The sequence below is a fragment of the Motacilla alba genome, chromosome 4, assembly GCF_015832195.1.
Source record: "Motacilla alba alba isolate MOTALB_02 chromosome 4, Motacilla_alba_V1.0_pri, whole genome shotgun sequence".
NCBI classification, from domain to species: domain Eukaryota; kingdom Metazoa; phylum Chordata; class Aves; order Passeriformes; family Motacillidae; genus Motacilla; species Motacilla alba.
Window position 1 is genome coordinate 29,341,873 of NC_052019.1, and position 18,949 is coordinate 29,360,821.

The following is an 18,949-nucleotide window of genomic DNA, read 5'->3' on the forward strand; positions in this document are numbered from 1 at the left end:
CCATTATCCAATACAGCCCTTATGGCTAAACTGCTTAGACTAAACATTTTTCAACTTATATTTCCCTAAAAGCTACCATAACCATAGCTCTAAGATAAAATACAATGGATTTTTTGAACCCTGAATTAAATGGTTTGCAAACAGTAGTTATCTTCATAAAATTGTCCAAGTCACTCACTGACCCAGTTATGATTTACGAAAAGGCGTTAGACTGTCTGAAATTCTAAATCAGAGTTCACTAGGACAGTAAATTGTCAGCATTTTAATAGGCGTGGGGGATGTGAAATGGGGATAATTACCACAAAAAAAGCCCAAGTATTTAGTACTACGTGATATTACAATGCGCTAACATTTAATTGCTCAAACCTTGTATTTCACACTGCAAGCTGTATGTTCACTTAACCAGTAAGTCTGCTACAGACAGGCTCACTTCGTTCCCTGTACAATATATATTTTTATATCTATATAGTAATTAATTCATGGTATTGGCAGATTCTCAATATTGAAAATTCTTCTACCCAAACATGCTTTCAAGTTTATGACCAGGTTTCTCATGGTGTTACTTCCATAATGAGACTAATTATACAGGACATTAAACCACATTGCATATTTTTCTTCTTGGGGAAGTTAGACAAGGCAGGTAGCCAAAAAAGCCTGCTTTAAGCAACATTTAAGCAGACATGATTGAATAAATAATGTGAAACCCTCAATTCTCTGCTGGGAAGTAAATTCACATCCCCTATGCTGCAAACACTACAAGTGACAGTGTTCAAGCAGGCAAATAGGCAAGTCTATGAAGACTGGCAAGTCAGGCCCTGTCTCAAATAAGTGAAAGAAGCATCTACCTATAATTAAGTATTGTTACGGATCACCTTAACCTGAAAACCAAATCACATTCACTGTAGAACACAACAGTCTCTTCTATCTGAACTTCCAAAGCATCTTGAAGATAATTTAGTAATAAAAAAGAACATGAAGGTATTCTGAAGGAAATACAGTTTATCGATTGCCATGCAGCAGCTGGAGGTGAGAGAGAGGGGTTTGGCATTTGGCTGCCTGTCCAGGGTACAACACAGGCCTCTCCAGGTCATGGAGAAAGCCTCAGGAATGGAAATGCGCAACGGGCCAAGGTTGGGCCGGCTGAGTCAACTTTGCACCTGCTATTTTGTAGCAGTACTCAGCTGGATCACATCCAGCATGGTTGCAAGGAGGCCCTGAAACAATTTGGAGTGCAATTGATTTAGAGGAATAGTTTCATAGTTCTTAAGAAATATGCAGCCCTTGCAATTTCTACTTACATAATTAAACAGGTAACTAGAAGTTTACGCACTAGCTTGCATCTTAAGAAGAGAAACAGTTGACAAGCAAGACATGCTTAGCTGATTCAGGCTCCCGGAACTACAGGGCTTTCATTTAAACCAGTATCAGTAAACCAGTAGCTGGAGATTTTAAGGAATTCCAAGTTCAGAACCCAACTGTTACTGAATTTGATCCCCCTTTGGAAAAGCCCAGCCCCAAACACCTATCACTGCTAATCCTTGCACGTGTTTCCAGCTACTGAGAGCAGAAAGCATTGTCTGGTAACCATCACCCCCTGGCTGGCACAGTCACATTCTAGACAGGAACGCATATTTAAACCATTAAACAAAAAGGCATTTTGGTAGAAATGGTCAGACACAATAATCCAGCAAAACAGACTATCTGACAGCAAGTCAATTCGGTCTTGCAAGGTAAATCAAGGAGGTTGGAAACGTGCACAGTTAAACTTCAAAGTAAGAAACTGAGAAGTCTAAACTGCACAAGCTTCAGGAAACTCAAACTCAGCAGCATGCAGGGAACAGTCTCCACTGGGCTGTGCACACCTGGTTCCTCTTTTCAGACTGCCTGTCCCCAAACTGCAAACCAACAGTCATTAAAAACATGGCAGCTGGGACTCCACAAAACATCTACATGACCAAAATAAGACTCAAACTGCTTTTAACTTTCCCAGCAAACGTATGCTTAGATCATACTGTGAATGAAAATCCACAGTACTTACGTCAAAACAGTCTATGGAAAACTTAAGTTCAGCTGTATCCATTTAACAGAGTCAACAGAAAGCTGATTAGCAGGTTTGTATTTAAGCAGATTATTTTCCGCTAAAGCTACAGTTTTAAGAATGCCTCACACCTTGTCAACAAATTATTAATTTAACTTCAAAAAAAAACCAACCCAAACCAAGTTCTTTTTAAAGCTAGATAGAATTGAAGACCTGGATAGTTTTTCATTTCTGTAATTAAATCCACTCCCTTTACATGCTGAGGAGAGCAGTACAGACAGGCTAGACATGTGACGTGGTTAAGACAAAGGAGCTGCATAAAGATAAATAAATGCTTCATGAAACCATGGTCTGGAAACCTTACAAAGGAAGCGAGCCTCAGGCTGCCATTCAGATGCTCCTGCAGAACTGACCCAGGAAGGTCAGCTCCGTGAGGGGAGCAGATGATGATGTCATCCAGCAGCACATCAGCCAGCATCCCTGTCTGAGAGCTCTGGGCACTCGGGTGTCACAGATCCATCAGGCACAGTTGCATCTGAAGTTTTTTCTAGTTATCAACCTACTGAATGGCACATGCCAGCAATGGGAGTCTCATTTATGAGCTCAGCAGGCTGCTGATCAAAGCAGGAAGATAACAAGTTTATGGAAAGCTCATTTAAGCATGAGGCATCCTTACAAAGAGCTAAGCATTCAAAACCTGAACTCCACCAAAACCCTCAAATGTAGTAATGGCAAAAGTGTTGGCCAGCTTTTGGTCAACCCATCTAAGCAGAACTTTCCCTTTTTAAGTAAGTGATAAACATAGTATCTAGGCTGATAAGGAAAAATAATATTGAAGATACAAGCCTAGAGAAGGAGACTTTTTTGCTCTGATAGTAATCCTTCTGAAGTAGTTTTCTTGGGGTAAACAAATGGGGTTGCTCAGAGAATCACATTAAGTACATAAATAAAAAGAAATCTGGTTTATAAAGTTTATAACACAACTTTTTAATGATGCAAGAAGACCTTTTCCACATTAAAACTCTAGTCCTGTTGTCACTTTAGGGTAATAGAACATCAGTTGCAGCTGATGAGGGATGCGACCTTGCACCCTGCTACTCCCTCCCTTTGCTCTGCTCTGGTCCCAGGATTCCTTCAGTCACATACTGAAGTCAGGGCAGGCAGCTTCGGCAAAACAGCACTACCAGGCAATAGTCTCAGCTGGCTTAGGTCCCCAGGCAGCTCACTGCATCAGTGGGGGCATGGCTGCCCCTGCAGCAATGCTGGCACAAGGAGGACAGAGGGATGCAAAGGCAGGGAAAGGCCAGGCTCTTTCAAAGCCAGCCCCTACTGAGACCTGCCTGGAACATCTGCTAAGTTCAAATACATTACATGGAGCTACCACTAAATGCAGTTAAATCAAGCTTCAAAGTTGGCAAAACCAGCCCCTGCACATAATAGCTCAATTTCATGTTATAGCCATCCATTAGGATGAGTTCAAAGATTTAATCTCATCAGCCTGAAAGCATTTCCTTCTTTTAATTTTACACTCATTCACCTACAGGTCACCAAGGCAAAAATGCAGATTTTGCATAGTATGTTTTACAGGTCTATTAATTTTTTGCCAGCGAATCTCTAGAAGACAGCACACAAATGATTTAGGGATCAAACAAAAAGTATGTATGCTGTCAGCCATCCTCCCATTTTTCAGAAGTGAGTGCTCTGGTCATCAGAGACGTTTTGTAAGGAGGCCCCGCAAGGCGCAGTCAGATCAGTGCCAGGAATTCCGTGAACCTGGGGTCACGCTGTCAGGGCTCCGCAGCACTTAAAGCATCTGAGCGGAATTCAGTCAGGGAATTAAATGACTGCCATTACAGTACCAGGGCATCTGCCTTCTGCAGATCTGCTTTGCTGCATTTCTGTTCTCATGATGAATGCAAAAATAAATTCTTACCTAGTTCTCCTCGAAGGTTAACTAGTTCTTGAGATAACTCTTTCCGCTGCTTCAGTGCTTCCTCCCTCTGCAGAAAAAAGAACAAAAAACCCCAAACGTTTGGTTACTAGTGGTCTGAGCAGGGCACCTTCCAATAATTAACTTCCATGTGTTCTGTAGGAAAAACAAGAGCAAGAAGCCAAGATATGACTCATTTAGGATAACAGTTCAGCTATTACAATATACACAGATGTTCTTCTGTTGTTAAGGAAGTTATATTTTAAAACAAAGAACAGCTTTTTCCAGGACAGCTCTGCAATTGAAATCCTACTTTGCAGCAATTAATTATATATTTTATGGTGGGTGTAGCAACATAAGCCTCCAGAACAAATCAAGCAGTAGATGTCAAGGGCACAGAAGTATAGTGTATATGTGAAAGAGGCATGCATTAAATATTTATCTTAAGCTTACTCAAACAGAAAACCATCAACTTTGCTAAATGCTTAGTCTTCCATGAAGAAAAGGCGCAGCCCTGTTCAAAGTTGAATACAACCCACCCTGCCGCTCTCAGCTCCTAATGTTAAGATAGATGGTGTTTCTTATACGGAGAAATTCACAAGGCAGGTGCGAACAGATCAAACAAAGCAGAAGCACCCATCTCCCTGCTTCGCCCAGGAGCAGTGCCCCGGGCAGGAGGCGCGGCCGGCCAGGCCGCTGTGGCCCAGGGGCGCAGCGCGGGCACAGCGCTCCGCGGCCCGGCGCTCCCCGCCTCACGCCACGCGCGGAGGTGACAAGGTCCACGCGCCCGCCTGGCACGGCGCTTCACCGCTCCCGGCCGGCTCCCTGCGAAACAAGCACTCATTACCCTTGCTGCAGCACACTGAGAATAGAGGCACAGCTTGCTGCTAGAGCAGCCCATCTTCCAGCGCCGGCAGCCCCCCGCTCGGCCCCCCGGCCCTCATCGGCGACGCGCGGGCGGCGGCGGCACCACCGAGCCGGGCAGGTCTGGCCGGGGCCGAGCGTCAAGGCTGGACCTTGCCTCCGCAGGTTATCCTGCGTCCGCGCCCGGCGCTCCCGACAGCGGCAGATACTGCAGCTCCCGCAATTGGCACAAGCAGCCAGCGATTACTTAAAGCCACAGCCCTTCTTTTATGCAAGGCGAGCCCAGACATTAGATCGATCGATCTCCACTTGCTCCGACGGCAGCCGGGATCACCGAGGGAACGCTGCCCTTCTCTGCAGATAACCGAGCTTATTTTTAGCTGTTTCGAGCTTGCTGTACGCCTCTTTCACACTTTGTTGATGCAAAAATAAGCCACAGGAGGCCTAAACTGAATGGGAGAGCCACAGATACAGCAGCTTTTTGCTGTCAATGCCCAGGCTTATGTTCAACAGCCCCAGTGCATGCAAACAGCTTGAAACTCACTTTGCATGCTTTTCCTTTAGCGAGGATACATGAGGGAAAAGAAAAAAAAAAACAAAAAACAAAAACCAGTGGCCAATCCACGCACTTGTCCGCAACTAAGCACAGTAAATGAATTTGCAGACTGGTCAAGCCACATCTACAGCTGGTTCTCCCCAGGGAAAACCTCACCTTTACACCAAACTCCCCCTTTGCCCTTGCTCACTCTCACTGCAGCCTGACCAAAGGCTTGCATCTTAAGAGCAGCCCATCCTGGAGGCAGGGAATACTCACTGCATGCCTGCAGAACAAATAAACCAGTAAAATACACCATTCTTAAGAAAAACTAGAAAGAGTAAGCACCCAAAACCCAGTCATGTATTAAGGTCTGACACAAGATTAATCAAAATGAGTAATTTTTATGCTACGTGCTCATTTCAAGTTTCAGGAAATTGCTGAATTCAAGCTCATTGCAAGTTTCAGGAAATTATTATGCAGCTGTAAAGGCTGGTTAGAAGAAAATGCCAGCCCTTTAGTAGAAATATTTGTATTTTTGACATTGTATGAGAAAGATTCCCCTTTAATCACTCAATTTAAGCAGTCTTAACAATTCTTTGGACACTTTGCACTTCGGTAGGGCTATTAAGCAGCTGTATTGCCGTTTTATATTAAGCACTTAGAGGCTTTTTACAGTGTCAGTGGGCTAAGATTGAACACCACGCCTCACCTCCACAGTAAATTCTCAGGAGAGCAGAGAGCTCAGTTATTAAAAGGACTTGCCCTGCTCTTCCCTGCCTCTCTCAGAAGGGAGAGATGAGTCATCTCACTCCAGTTCAATGCCAGTGCTCCCACTATGGACACAGCATCTGATGATGAAAATGGGAATGCTACAGTGAGTTATTTGAGCTGCATCTTTACACACTGGGACACAACCTGCTTTTTTCCAGCGCACTTTGTCAGTAAAGGATCTCAAATCCTCCCTAGTGGCTGTACCATGCTGCAGAACTTTTGGACATGCTAACCTTTTAATTTAGGGCTTCCAAACAGGCTTCTTTGTGGTCCACACATTTTGTATTTGCTTTCAGTTAAAGAAATTTGATGCAACAAGGGCACGCAAGATCAGCACATACTAAGGACTAACGAGAGGCTAAGACTAAAAATCCAAAATGAAATCGAGTAACACTGCCTTTGTAATCTTCTTCATGTTTCTCGCTGCTCCTAAGCCCTGTTGTTTTTTACTGGTGTTGTTTAAACTGTTGCCTCAGTTCAGCTTGCCCATTCATAGTTTAACAAATCCGAGCAATCCAGATGGATTTGTATCATCACCTCCTGCTCACAAATACCTTCAGAAACAAACTGCCAGGCTAAAATAAGAAGACCAAGTTGTTCATATGATTAAACAGCCACCTAAAGTAGTCAGACTGACTAGCAGTTAACTTAGTACACTTTTATCTAAGTTCTGAAAGAACTGAAGCTGCAGGTATGGGGGTTTCCCCAAGAAAACTTTATAGTTTCCAAAACCTGAAATCTAAATGCAGTAAAATTACAAAAGCACTTGAATAATCTAGTAAGGGCCTATCTTTAGTATTTAATTTAAAGACAGGTATGCATAAGCTTTGGGCTAGAATATCCAGCAACCTTCTGTTTTATGCTTAACAAGATTCTAGTTGAAAAATCAGTACCAGAAATTGGAAGAGCAGAACCAAGTTGGAGCATACAGGATTGAGCAATTTTGGCATTGTTATCCAGATAAATCCAGCAATAAAGATCATCCTCATTTAGTTGTCAGAGGCTCATGAAGGATCTTCGTACCCCTTTACAATTTCTTCTGGTACAATTTATCAATTTATGTAAAGATCAGGTAGATTATTTGGTACCTATTTTTTTCTTTTTTACAAAGAATCTATTATAGGTTGCACTTTAACCAAAACTCCCCACTACCATAAATATGGAAGCTACAGGAAAGAACAAGAACAGAGTTTAGGGATAAAAGATTTGCTACAGGCAATATAAGAGTGGTGAGCCTTTGCCATTGAGTGCTACAAAAAAGTTCTCAGCATAATGAGGGAGACCTGGACATTTCTTGTTCTGAGGAAAATCAGCCAGTTAAAAAACCCTTCACATTTTGAAAATTTGACAAGTTTAGGCAGACATATGCCCCACACCAAAGACACTTGAGAAGGTGAGGCCCAAGGTAGAAGGTTAAAGAACACCACAGCTTCAAGATTACAAAAACTACCAAGTCAGGAATGGAATAAATTACGAAGTTTGTCATTCATGTTTGTTTTGTTGGCAGTTATGCAGCCCAATTACAGGCTTAAGAGTATTTTTCCTGGCAACTAGCTGTTTTTGCTACAGCTTGAGATTCAAACAGACCAGCCTAGGGTCATTTTAGATACAAACAAGGGTGAGGACATATCACTGTCTGAACAGTTTCCATTGCTCTGCTTTTAAAGCAGGAAGCTCTACAAAAGTTCACATTCCAGAATGAGCAAGAGGGATATTTGTACCAAGCACACAAACAAACAGCCTTCCTGGCTACATACCTGTACCAAATCTTCACGTAAGACAGAACCAAGTTACCTCCAAGACATCAGGTTCTGAGCAGTTCTCAAGCTAGAATAGGTGGGCATTCCTTGAGTATGCCACAGCAACTTTGCAGACCACAAATACAAGAGCATGAAGTTTTACAGCAAACTAGCAACTTTGTATTTCCTTGTGAGGATGTGCAACTATGCCAGGTTTCCCAGCACGCTCCTGCTCCTGGCCAGGTGTGGTGATGCTGGTGTGGGAACCCCATGCTCTACCTGCAAATCAGGGCTTTCAGAGCCACAGGCTGTGCCTGGTCAAAAAGTTCTAATCACTTTTTTTAAGTTTTTAATCCATGATAAGAGCTGCAAGTCCTTCAACAGTTACTCAATATAAAAAAGCAAATCATGGCAGAAAACAGGTTTCGAGTATGTGTCCCCAAATAAGCTAACATTGCCCAATCTGGTAGTAATTATCCAAACATCACAGTTCACATTTTAAACAAGCAAATTCCTTTGGGAAACAAATATGTACTCTTCTGGAGCTGTACTAAAGAAAGAAAAATTCACAAGAACCAATAATGAAAAGTTCACATTTGCACACCAAAATACAGTAATTGTTGCTTTTTAAATTTCAAGCAGCTATATCAGACTGACATCTATGTGATAAGCCACCTGCCACAATTGCCTAGTGTACCCCAGTAACAGATTCAGAAGAAGCATTAAAGATTGCTGCAACCAAAAACCGCAAAGCACTGGTGCATTGTGAAGAAAGAGACACAACTCACTGTGAGGCCACTGATTCACCCCAGGGAATCAGGCTGTGTTGTGGCAATTTTCCCATGACACAAATGGAGCAGCCATTCTGGAATGTTAATCTCAGTGCTAGGATGCAACGTGGTTCCTGCCCAGGGAAGGTGAAGGGCTCTGACAGTGCCAGTACCAAGCCCTCTGCAGTGTGCAGACAGGACGGGCAGCTCCGGGTCTCAGGCAAAGCGCAGCGACTGAACCTCTCACTGGTGTAACTGGCAGGTGGGAACATCTCTGGGAAGGCTCTAATCAGCCTTCTAGTTTCCATCAGCAATACACTTCACAAACAACTACTTTCAAGACTCACAACTTAAAGGAGCAGAAAATTAAGTGTTAAATATAAAAGCATCACAGTGCTCTTTTCAAAAAGCATTTTATTATAACAGAGTAGATAAAATTTGTTCAGAGTGCATGAAACTAATTCATCGATGCAACGAACGGAAGCACTTAAATGTGTTTTACTATCATACACAGGGCCAAATTAATTCTATTCTTGGAAAGAAGAGTCTGGTTTTTATAAGCCATTTACTGTCAAAACAAACCACAAGCACTTACTCCTAAAATTAAACTTAGAGAGAAATGCTGAGCATGTAAAAAACTTAGTAAATTAGTAAATTTGCAAGCAGTTCTGGAACATGTATGGTTACACCCTACTGAAGATGTGCTGAGGTTATATGGAAAAAACCATCATAATTTAAATATTTTTAAATACTGGTACAGTCTCAGTTGTCAACAGGATGTCTTTCTCATCCAAGGAGATATTCCTCTTGGGTACAAAGCATTAGATATTTATGTCTACTCCATCCTTGTGCTGCTCCAGTCATAAAAACATGATCACCATCATTGGCTGTAGTGTAGAAATTGAGTCACATCTTTGCATAAACTCCAGTCACTCCTGTGTCACCAGCTATAGCCTTGAGGTAATTAGGAAGGGACAACAAAAGGGCCATTCATATCCGCTTTGTAGTTTGACATTTGACTTGAGGATTTTGGTCCTTATACCACAGTATTTCTACCTGTCCCTGTCCCTTCTTTCCTAGCAAAATCCAGTCCTCTAGGTAAGTCGTCTCATTAGATATTAGCAATTTTAGAAATTGATTTCTTATAAACTCACCTACTCCATACCTCATTTAACACCCCCTTGCAGTGTCAGTTCCTCTGCACCACCCAATGCAAAAGCAAGCTAAAGACATGAGCCAAGGAAGCAGCACAACAAACAGGATTTACACTCCACTCCATGCATATTTTTGAAAGGAGCAGCAGACTATTACTGTGATAAAATAAAAATGTCATTAACCCTCTCAAATCAATAAATATATAGTAAAATGAATACTTCTCATTTACTCTTGGCCTTATTTGTGTTATGCACTGCCTTCTTACCACATGAAATAAGCCATCAGTTTTCACCTTGACATACATCAAGCAGAATTAAGAATCAGAATGCAGCATTTACATGATTAGCTGATAGAGATTTACTGCAATTTTTAATATTTTACTTCTTTTATCTACTAGGTAAGTCTATGGAGAATCAGATGGTTTTTTCCCTGATGTTTAGTGTATGAAACACTAAGGCAGAAAACACTACAGCAGAGAACCAGCCAAACAGGATTCCTATGAGTCACTATGTATTTAACACGTTTACTTGCGGGCTCTTTATGCTTTTGCAAGCTTTACATAGGATCTTAGGCTCGCTTGCAGGGATCTTTTTTTCCAGTTTAGAAGTCATGCCCACCTTCATGCAATAGCCCTGCAAAGATAGGTCCAGATGTAATAATATGGGCTATTTAATTATACTTCTCTGTAACAGCCTGTTTGCTACTTTACAACTACTTTAAGCTTCTTTGTAGTTTCTGAATGCTGACATTAGTTCTTACTTCTCACACAGAATGACTCCTTCCTTCCCTGTAGAAACTCCAATCTCATAAAAACTAAGTTTACCTCATCTGATTACTTATTTCTCACCATTTTGTTAAAGCTTTCTGTCTCAGTTGAACTCATCTGAATGACACAGTAGCCACCAGATACCTTGTAACTTTGACAAGTTATACTGTCACTGTTTTTCTCACATCTATAAAACAGTTATTACCAATATAAAGTTATTCAAAATGTTTTAATAAGAGCCTATCCTTGAGCATTATATGCACTATTAATTTCATTTTTAAGACTGTTTGGAATTTCACTTGAAAAGGTAGTACAAATCAAGAAGGAAACAAGATTGAAACATGCTGCTCTCTTTCTTCTACTAACTGCTCCCTTAAATTTTGCAATAGATACCTCTATTTTGCTCCTGTCATTAATTCTTCAGCTTCTTGAAAAAAAAAAAAAAATTACAAGAAATAACGAGGTAGTCATGAAAATCAGGATCTTTGTGGAAAGCAGCACTGGTTGCCTGAAACATCAAGTTTGTTTCATCAAAGGCGTCTTTTTCCAAAACACCTTTTGCTAGGAGTAGCTATAGGACAGGACTCCCAATTCTCTTCAGCTGTAACCCATTCTGAACACGCAGGTGTACCATTTAAATTGCGTAACTGACACATCTTCTAAAAGATTATTTCCATCAGAGCCTAGTTTCAGAGTAATTAATGGATTAAAATGTTCTTCTGGATGTTAGAGCTCACAAATTTTCAATCTGTTGCCAAAACATTCTTGTTCATTCATACCATGGTTTATAGAGACATTGAGAATCATCTGAAACTTCCTTGCTTTCCAACTGCCACCCATGAGACACAGGCTTCCAGAGCCTAGGTCTTCTCTACAAAGGGAAACTACTGTGGTATTACTCAAATACTCTCTGTTACAAAACAGAAAACATTTGCATTCCTCAAAATCAGGATATTACATATCGACCTCTGATTTTTCTTTTTTTTTCCTTTTTTTTTTTTTTAAATAAGCACAAAAATTATCTCAATTACATATCCTTATTCTCTCTCATAAAAAGTTATGTCCATATTTTGGGAAGCCAGATACACTGGTATGAAAATTCTAAAGAAAACTGGACAAGTTTGATGTTAAGTTCTAGAAAATCAAAACTAAAAGTTTTCCTCAAAGACAGCTGCTCTAAACAACAGGACATATAGGTCAAAAGATGACTATTCCAAAACTCTTGGAGTCTAGTGATGCAATGTGTACTTCTACCCCTTAACCTAGATATGCACTTCTCATTTGATAAACAAACATTTTCTGCTGAACTTCCACAAAGGCCAGGTCAAACATTTCTGATAGATGTGTTCATGTATTCTGAAATGGAAAAAAAAATTTTAAACTGCTAAATTCCCAAGGAAACTAGCATCTTGACTCTTACAGTCATGCACATGTCAGGAAATGCCAGTTACAAGAGATCATATACTAATGGTTAATTTCCATTTCCACCTAGAAATGCTGAAGCCTGCTCAGTCACACCATTTCTAGCATATTCCTCATGTTGTTTCCTGTGTCACATCCACAATTAGTGTTACCCACACATTACTGTCACGGCTCTATACCCTCTCAAATGGCCTTTTCCCCTACTAAGGAAACTTCTTAAAGATGGCACCACAACATTCCCAAGTAAAGTCTGATCAGTAAATAGCAGCATTCCCATGACCATGCCAAGAAAAGCACAACAGTGAAACTGAGTTTCTTTTCATCTCTGTAGTACCCTGTTTCACAGATACATATTTGAAGCCCAATTCTATATCAGAATCTGCAGAGAATTACCAAGATACTTAATTTGGATTAATTTATTAAACAAGAAAAATAAAAATGGATATTCAAAAAAATATGGTAATGTAAACATTTTACCATCTAAAGTTTTTCAAACAGCTTAGTAGTAGTAGTTCTGAATGTAGCAGTTTATGCACTGAAATGAGAAGATGAAATATCAATTCATACTTTGAACAGTTACAAAGCCATTCTAATTACACACTACCCTTTCCTTTGACAGCAAAATCTGCCTTAGACAAATTTGAAACTAGATTTAAAACTAAGCCAGTACCACACCGCTAAAACAATCACCCTCCACTCCCAAAGATGTAAGAGTTTATACTCAGCAGTGAGCTGGAGATTAGAACAGCCCAGTTGCAGGGCTCACACAGCCTCGGGGGCAGCCCTGAGGCAGGGGAAGGGGCTGAACACCTCTCAGGAGGCAGGAAGCAGAGGCTCAGGCAGGAGCTGCCATAGCCTCAGCCTCATCAGCTGGTGATGTACTGGGGTTTTTTGCTTCCCAAGAGAGCAGCTGGCTCCTAGCCACAGCTGCAGACCTCTCAGGCACACATTCCCACGCCACCCCAGCACTGGCAGTTCTTCACTTCCACTCCTTCCCACTGTGAACCACTGCACGGGGACATACCCAAAACACTTTCAACACGGATAGGCCTGTAAAACTAGACCCACAGCAATTTTTTATACTGGCTTCTTAAAGAAACCCAAGCATACACAACGGCTACGGACAAGAGGGGAGAGCTGCAAGAGTGGCATCCCCAACCTGACTTATCACAGACATGCCAACCACATATTTAAAGCATTGGTGAAAATATCTCTTACTGAAGGGACAATGCATTCAAAATTAATACTAGTGGAAGTTAAAAGATGAACTCAAATGCAGTAGTGCAAATTTCAGAGCTCAATGTAGTTGAAGGTTAATGGAATACTGCTTTCCTTGGCACTCGGCTTATTGTAAATGGCCAATTTCACCATTTCCTCTGTACTGCCACTTTTTGTTTCTTGTTTGAACTTACAAAACAGGAAAGTAGTAATGAAGTAACAGGAATTACCAGGGGATCAGGGGAAGCACAGCACTCTAGAAAGACTCAACTTGCTTTTGTGATTAGTGTGCAGTTTAACATGTGTTCCTATCTGTGTGCCAGCACACACACACAGCTGTCCAACAATGGAAAAACTCCGTGTTCTCATCAGCAACACTGTTCATTGCCATCAAATATTCTGGATGCCAAGAGGTTCCATCTAGCATTAACCCAGTGCAACAATAGCTCCTGGGAGGTAGAAATCTGACTTTTAGGATTTTTTAACTCAGAAGAGTCTTGGTAAAGGTAGCTAAGCAGAGACACCCTCCCCACCCTCCCTAAAGACACACCAACAGATCAAGTGGGAAGGTTTTATCAGAAGCAGCTGTTACTATTGACAGCTCCAAGGTAACTCTTGCAACAAACAGGTTTGAGCTCAGGGTTTTTTGATAGATTCCTGCTCAGCTAGAAACATCAGAGCTGCATTGCTCAATCCCATTTAACCCTTTCACAGCAGCCTCTCAACCTCACTCCAATGTGCTAGCTGCAGTTTTGACAGAAGGCATTGCCAGCAAGTCCTGATTTTGTTTGCAGCTATATTCCACTTCAAATGAGCTCATAAGAAATAACTTTAATCTTTTGTGCAGAAATATATTGGGAACTCTTGGGGGAAAAAAAAACCAAAACCACATGACAGTAAAACCAAACAAATGTAACAGCAAATCATATCCCAGTCACCTCAGCTTTGGAGATAAAGCAGGAGAGGCTGCAGCAGATTTTGCCAAGAGGCTCAGGCTGGGCTGCCCAGCCTTGAAGTGACCCAAGTGCTCACTCCAGTACTTTACTCTATTTGGCCAGGCAGCCTGTCCTTCACCCCATCTCACCCTCACACTGGCTCTGACCAAATATTAGGACAATACACGTCACCACCTGGCAAAGAAACGCTCCTTGGCTGGTTTAGCTTTCTGGTAGTGGAGGGCTGAATTGGCTTTCTGCAGGGACAGAGCAGCACCAAAGGAGTCCACAGAAGGTCCTCCCTCTGGTTCCATCAAGCTGTTTCTTAGGCTGTATCATGTCACTTCACACTTGGTCCAGTGGGAAGAACGAAAGCACAGCTTTGTTCCTAGTGTAATCAGCTAAGCATGGTTTTTAATTTTTTTTTTTTGAAGACAGAGAAGCTGAGGCTACTTTCAGTTGGCTACACAGTAGTTAACCTATGAAAACCTACCTCATGAGTCAAAGCCATACTTAAGTTTTTCCCTGAGTTTATCCAGAGTTTGAAAACTACATTAAAGAGTTCCCCATGTGATACTTCAGACAAGTAATCCTATGGGTAGCTAAGATTGTTAGCTAAACCAGACTCCATCCCTTACCATAAAGGGAAAAACTCAAACAAATGAACAAAATTAAAACTACTCTTCACAGTGTTCCTTTGAACAGTGAAATCCTTCAGGATATTTCCCACAGCTAACTAACAAGTAGTGCTTAAGTATTCCTTACAGCACCATGGCAGAAGAGTCCTCATCCCCGTGATACTTCCACAAGAGTAAGGCTATGAGTCTTCAGCAAGTATTTGTCTTACCCCAGGAAAGGAGAGAGCAATCTCAAAATCAATAATTGGCATGAAAATACATCAGTGTGTCATATCTAGCTCAATTTCATGTGCTCAAACTTAACTGTCCAAGATTACTAATTTTATATAATTTGACAGAGATATTTTTTCTTTCCATCTGAAAAAGACTAACAAAGAAGAATAAGGAGCAAAATCACTAGTTTCTTCCATGCAGTTCTCTCTTCCCTCCTTCAAAATCACCTTTTCCTTAACTAAACCCCTGAATATTCTTTCAAAAAACCACACATTTAGGCTAGAGCAACCAGTAAAATAGCCTAGAAAAAGCAAATTAGTATGATGGGCTGCTTCTTACTAAACACGACATTTATAAAGTATTTGCGAGTTTTAAAATGTTGCAATAAAAAATATTGGAGAGAAAAAACTAGGCCAAGACATTTAATTGTAAGAGTTACTGAAAAAAATCATTGTGCTTATTCTACCATAATTAGAAGATTGCGCAGAAGTTTAGTGGTGAGAATTTCACTTAAAATTTCACAATATCATGTTAGATGACAGGCATCCAAAATCCTGTATCAAATTGCTTTGAAGATCTCAAACTAGTTCCTTAGGCAGAGAAAGGTGTTTCAATCAAGAGTTTAAAAAACCCAACCAAACCAATCCCAGAAAACTGGCTAAGAGCCACTGCTCTTAGAGTTGAACCACACTAGGAGATAAATGCAGTATTTTTAGATTAAATGAAAGCAAGCAGATATTATCCCATGAGAATGTTACATTTCTGCCAGAATACTAAGACAGTTTAGTGCTTTTTTGTATACAGACTGTAAAATCACCATGTAGCAGAAAAGTTGAAAGGAAATTGATACCAATCTTACAACATTAGTAATAAATGCAAGAGAAATGGCAATTAAAGCCTGCATCAGTTGTGCAGTATAAACGCATAATTGTTATAATTTCCTTGACTTCACATTTTCCATTTCTCAAAAGTTTTCAAAGCAGATCAACAGTTTCTAGTGTAGTATCAAACAGATTAAGTCATTACATATTTCAAACAGATTCGAAAAATTAAGATTAAGCCACATTCGAGTCATTCCACTCTATAATTCCATATGCATTTCTGTATTTTTATTTGTAATTTTAAGATGCCATCAACAATGCAGGATTCAATAAATTAAACTGTAACAACTCAGACTTTATTCTGAGTAGCTCAAAAACATATCCACCCCTAAATGCTCTTCCATCCAATGTCAGATAACAAAGCAAGGCCATATAGATTATCAGTTGAAACTACTCTTTCCTACAAGGGCAGAACCTGAAGTACATACTTGAAAGCTACTCAGCCCCGACGGACCCTCTGACTACAAACATTTAAAAACTCTTTTAAAGAGCATGTGAAGCATGCAGAGGCCACAAAGTCCGGTGTCATGGGTTTGATTCTTTTTCTAGCCAACTAATGCTAGAAATATAACCTTCACAGGAAAACAGAAACCACTGGAACAGAAACACAAAATTTAGTATCAGTATATTAATATTTTCTGAAGCCCTTGCTGAGAAGAGTTCAAACAATTAAAGCCAAAATTGATGAGCTGTGAGTTTTTACCTCAGACTGCAGGTGCTGGATGACAACTGTTAATGCTTCAAACTTCTGGTTACTGGATGTCAGGAATTTTTTCAGCTGCAGGATGATTCCACTTTGGGTCTCACATTTTGTTTTGTACTGTGTCAACTCGGCTGCTTTTGTGCCAGGTGAACGTGCATCTGTGGAAGCTTGAGTCCGTATGCATGAGCTCTTGGCACTTCGCTGCTTGCCCTTGTCAACTAAGAAAACAACAACAACAAATCAACATGCATTTCATGCTGAAATCTCACCAAAATGTAAAGACAGGTGCAAAAGAAAGTAGTTATAAATTTCTACAAACACTTGCTGAAATACTAACTAGGAGAAAGGGTTATTTTAGCATTACAGAGCAAGTACTATAAATTTCCTAACACCAGAAACTTGGATACCATGTTCTGTACTTCATCCTCACCTTCATGTGTTCTGTGGCATACTTTTCAGCATACTCTTCACACTGGGCTTTGAAAAAATACTTTTATAAAAGGCAAGATATCTGTCCTATCTATTCAGTAATTTATTTCTAACATAAGAGTTGTCCTCTTTAGTGTGCAACATAGAATTCGTACTTCCTGCACTCTAAAGTACTGCTGAATACAAAACCATTTTCTCTACATTTCCTTTGTTATTCCTCTTCCTTTTAAAATTTTAATTGTAAATACTCCCCTCTCTGCAGCTGAGGCCTGAGCTTTATTCACTAGAGGTCTTGCAGCATTTCTTAGTGCTAGCGGTTAGAGGATAAGGATATTTTAAGATAAAGGATAAGACTTTAAGAAAGCTCTAAAATGTAATATATTTCAATATATATTCACAGTCCTGAAATTACATTATTGATTTAATATTCTTAGTTTTGTGGCAACCTCAATGTTTTTATAGTACACAATCATCTCACGTCAGAGGAAATCAGATTACATAAATCAGCACTTGACTCATAAACACTGTCTTTTCAGGTTTCTCTGCTGCCTTCAGACTGGAAAGGGAGTACAGTACTGCTGTGCAGATAGGGCCAGTCTTCCCCCCTTGATCACAAAGGGAATGAGCAAACAATTTTGCAATAAAAGGCTGATGCAATAGATAAACATCCCTTGGCAATTTAATGAAGACATCTAAGCAGATTACTTTGTACAGTTTCAACTTAACAAGATTTCTTCATGATAGAGTGAAAAAACCTGAGAGGTGAGATCTGGATAAAAGAAAGATAGGAACATGCAAAAAAAAAAAAACCAAACCAAAACAAAACAAAACAAAAAAACCAGGGGACAAACTAAGCAATAAACTCAATCTATTCTGAATCCCAAGCACCTGGTTTGAAGATTGTCAAATTACCCTAAAATCATCCCAGCAGTGCAAGGTTCAATCTCATAATTGGAGAAAGTATTAGGAACAAAAGCTTTAATTCTCAGTTAATGTTAGTCTGACTGACATATCAGCTATTGTATTAATACATCAGTCTTCCACAGCCTGCATTTGTTTTTAAAGTCTTTGAAAATAATTTTCCATTTCAAAATACTAACATAGTCTATGCCTTCCTGAGCCTGGTATAAAGTGCCTCCCGAGCCTATTAATTTTCCAGATAAATCTGCTCCGGGCAAGATTTCCTGCTAGTTAGAGAACTGTCAGCATACCATGCTTTATAATGTTCAAATGCCCTTGTATTCTTGGAGACTTCCCTACACTTCTGCTCAGAGACGCAGAGTGTTAAAGACTGTTAAAATTAGAAACATACCATTGTGCAGTTTAATATTAGAGCTATTAAAAGGTGTATCAACCCAAATCAAAATACAAATTTGTAGGACAAAAGCATCGAGCTTGGCTACCAGTTCTAGTTATTTTTTACCACTATTTAACTAACATGACCACTTATTTTCTCACTGTGTAACAACGTCTTTTAAGTACACTTTTACACAAATACCAGTTCACATCTGAGAGCAACCGTGTCAAATTTCCACCAATCTTATGGACAATACTGTGTAGGAAACTACTGGTTACCTTCTGAAGCTCCTTCAAAAATCACAACAAATAATAATCAAGAAGAGAGGGGGGGAAAAAAAGAGCAGGGATTAGAAAATAAACATGTAGAGTCAGTTCTTCCCTTCCCTACTGCCTTACATACTCCTACTCTCTCATGTATTCCACCTCCCTTCCTGAATGCTCCACTTATGACAAATAGAGAACTAGAGCATTATCCTTGATGTAAGAGTATTGGGTAGATTCACTGATACAGGTGCTAGTGTCATAATTTAATTGAATATTTGAAATTAGTTTTACAACCACCTCTAGGATGCTGACAGTGCTGTGTTAAACCTGAACAACTGCAGACAATTTTTACGCTGGGGAAAAATTACATCACACA

The 18,949-nt window shown here is 40.2% G+C and overlaps 1 protein-coding gene across 9 annotated transcripts in view; it reads right to left on the bottom strand.

The window, feature by feature from the left end:
- The window catches only part of MTUS1 (microtubule associated scaffold protein 1), a 125,917-nt gene that overhangs the window by 15,894 nt on the left and 91,074 nt on the right, over window positions 1-18,949 (bottom strand). For 7 of the 9 annotated variants that reach the window (XM_038136099.1, XM_038136098.1, XM_038136100.1 and 4 more), the window contains 2 exons: window positions 16,582-16,799; window positions 3,972-4,038 (listed from right to left, as the gene is read on the bottom strand). In XM_038136099.1, coding sequence (XP_037992027.1) covers window positions 3,972-4,038; window positions 16,582-16,799 — 285 coding nt within the window. Of the gene's footprint in view, window positions 1-3,971; window positions 4,039-4,815; window positions 13,727-16,581; window positions 16,800-17,849; window positions 17,873-18,949 lie in introns of those variants that run through there. The other 2 variants (XM_038136107.1, XM_038136106.1) reach the window with 2 other exon arrangements.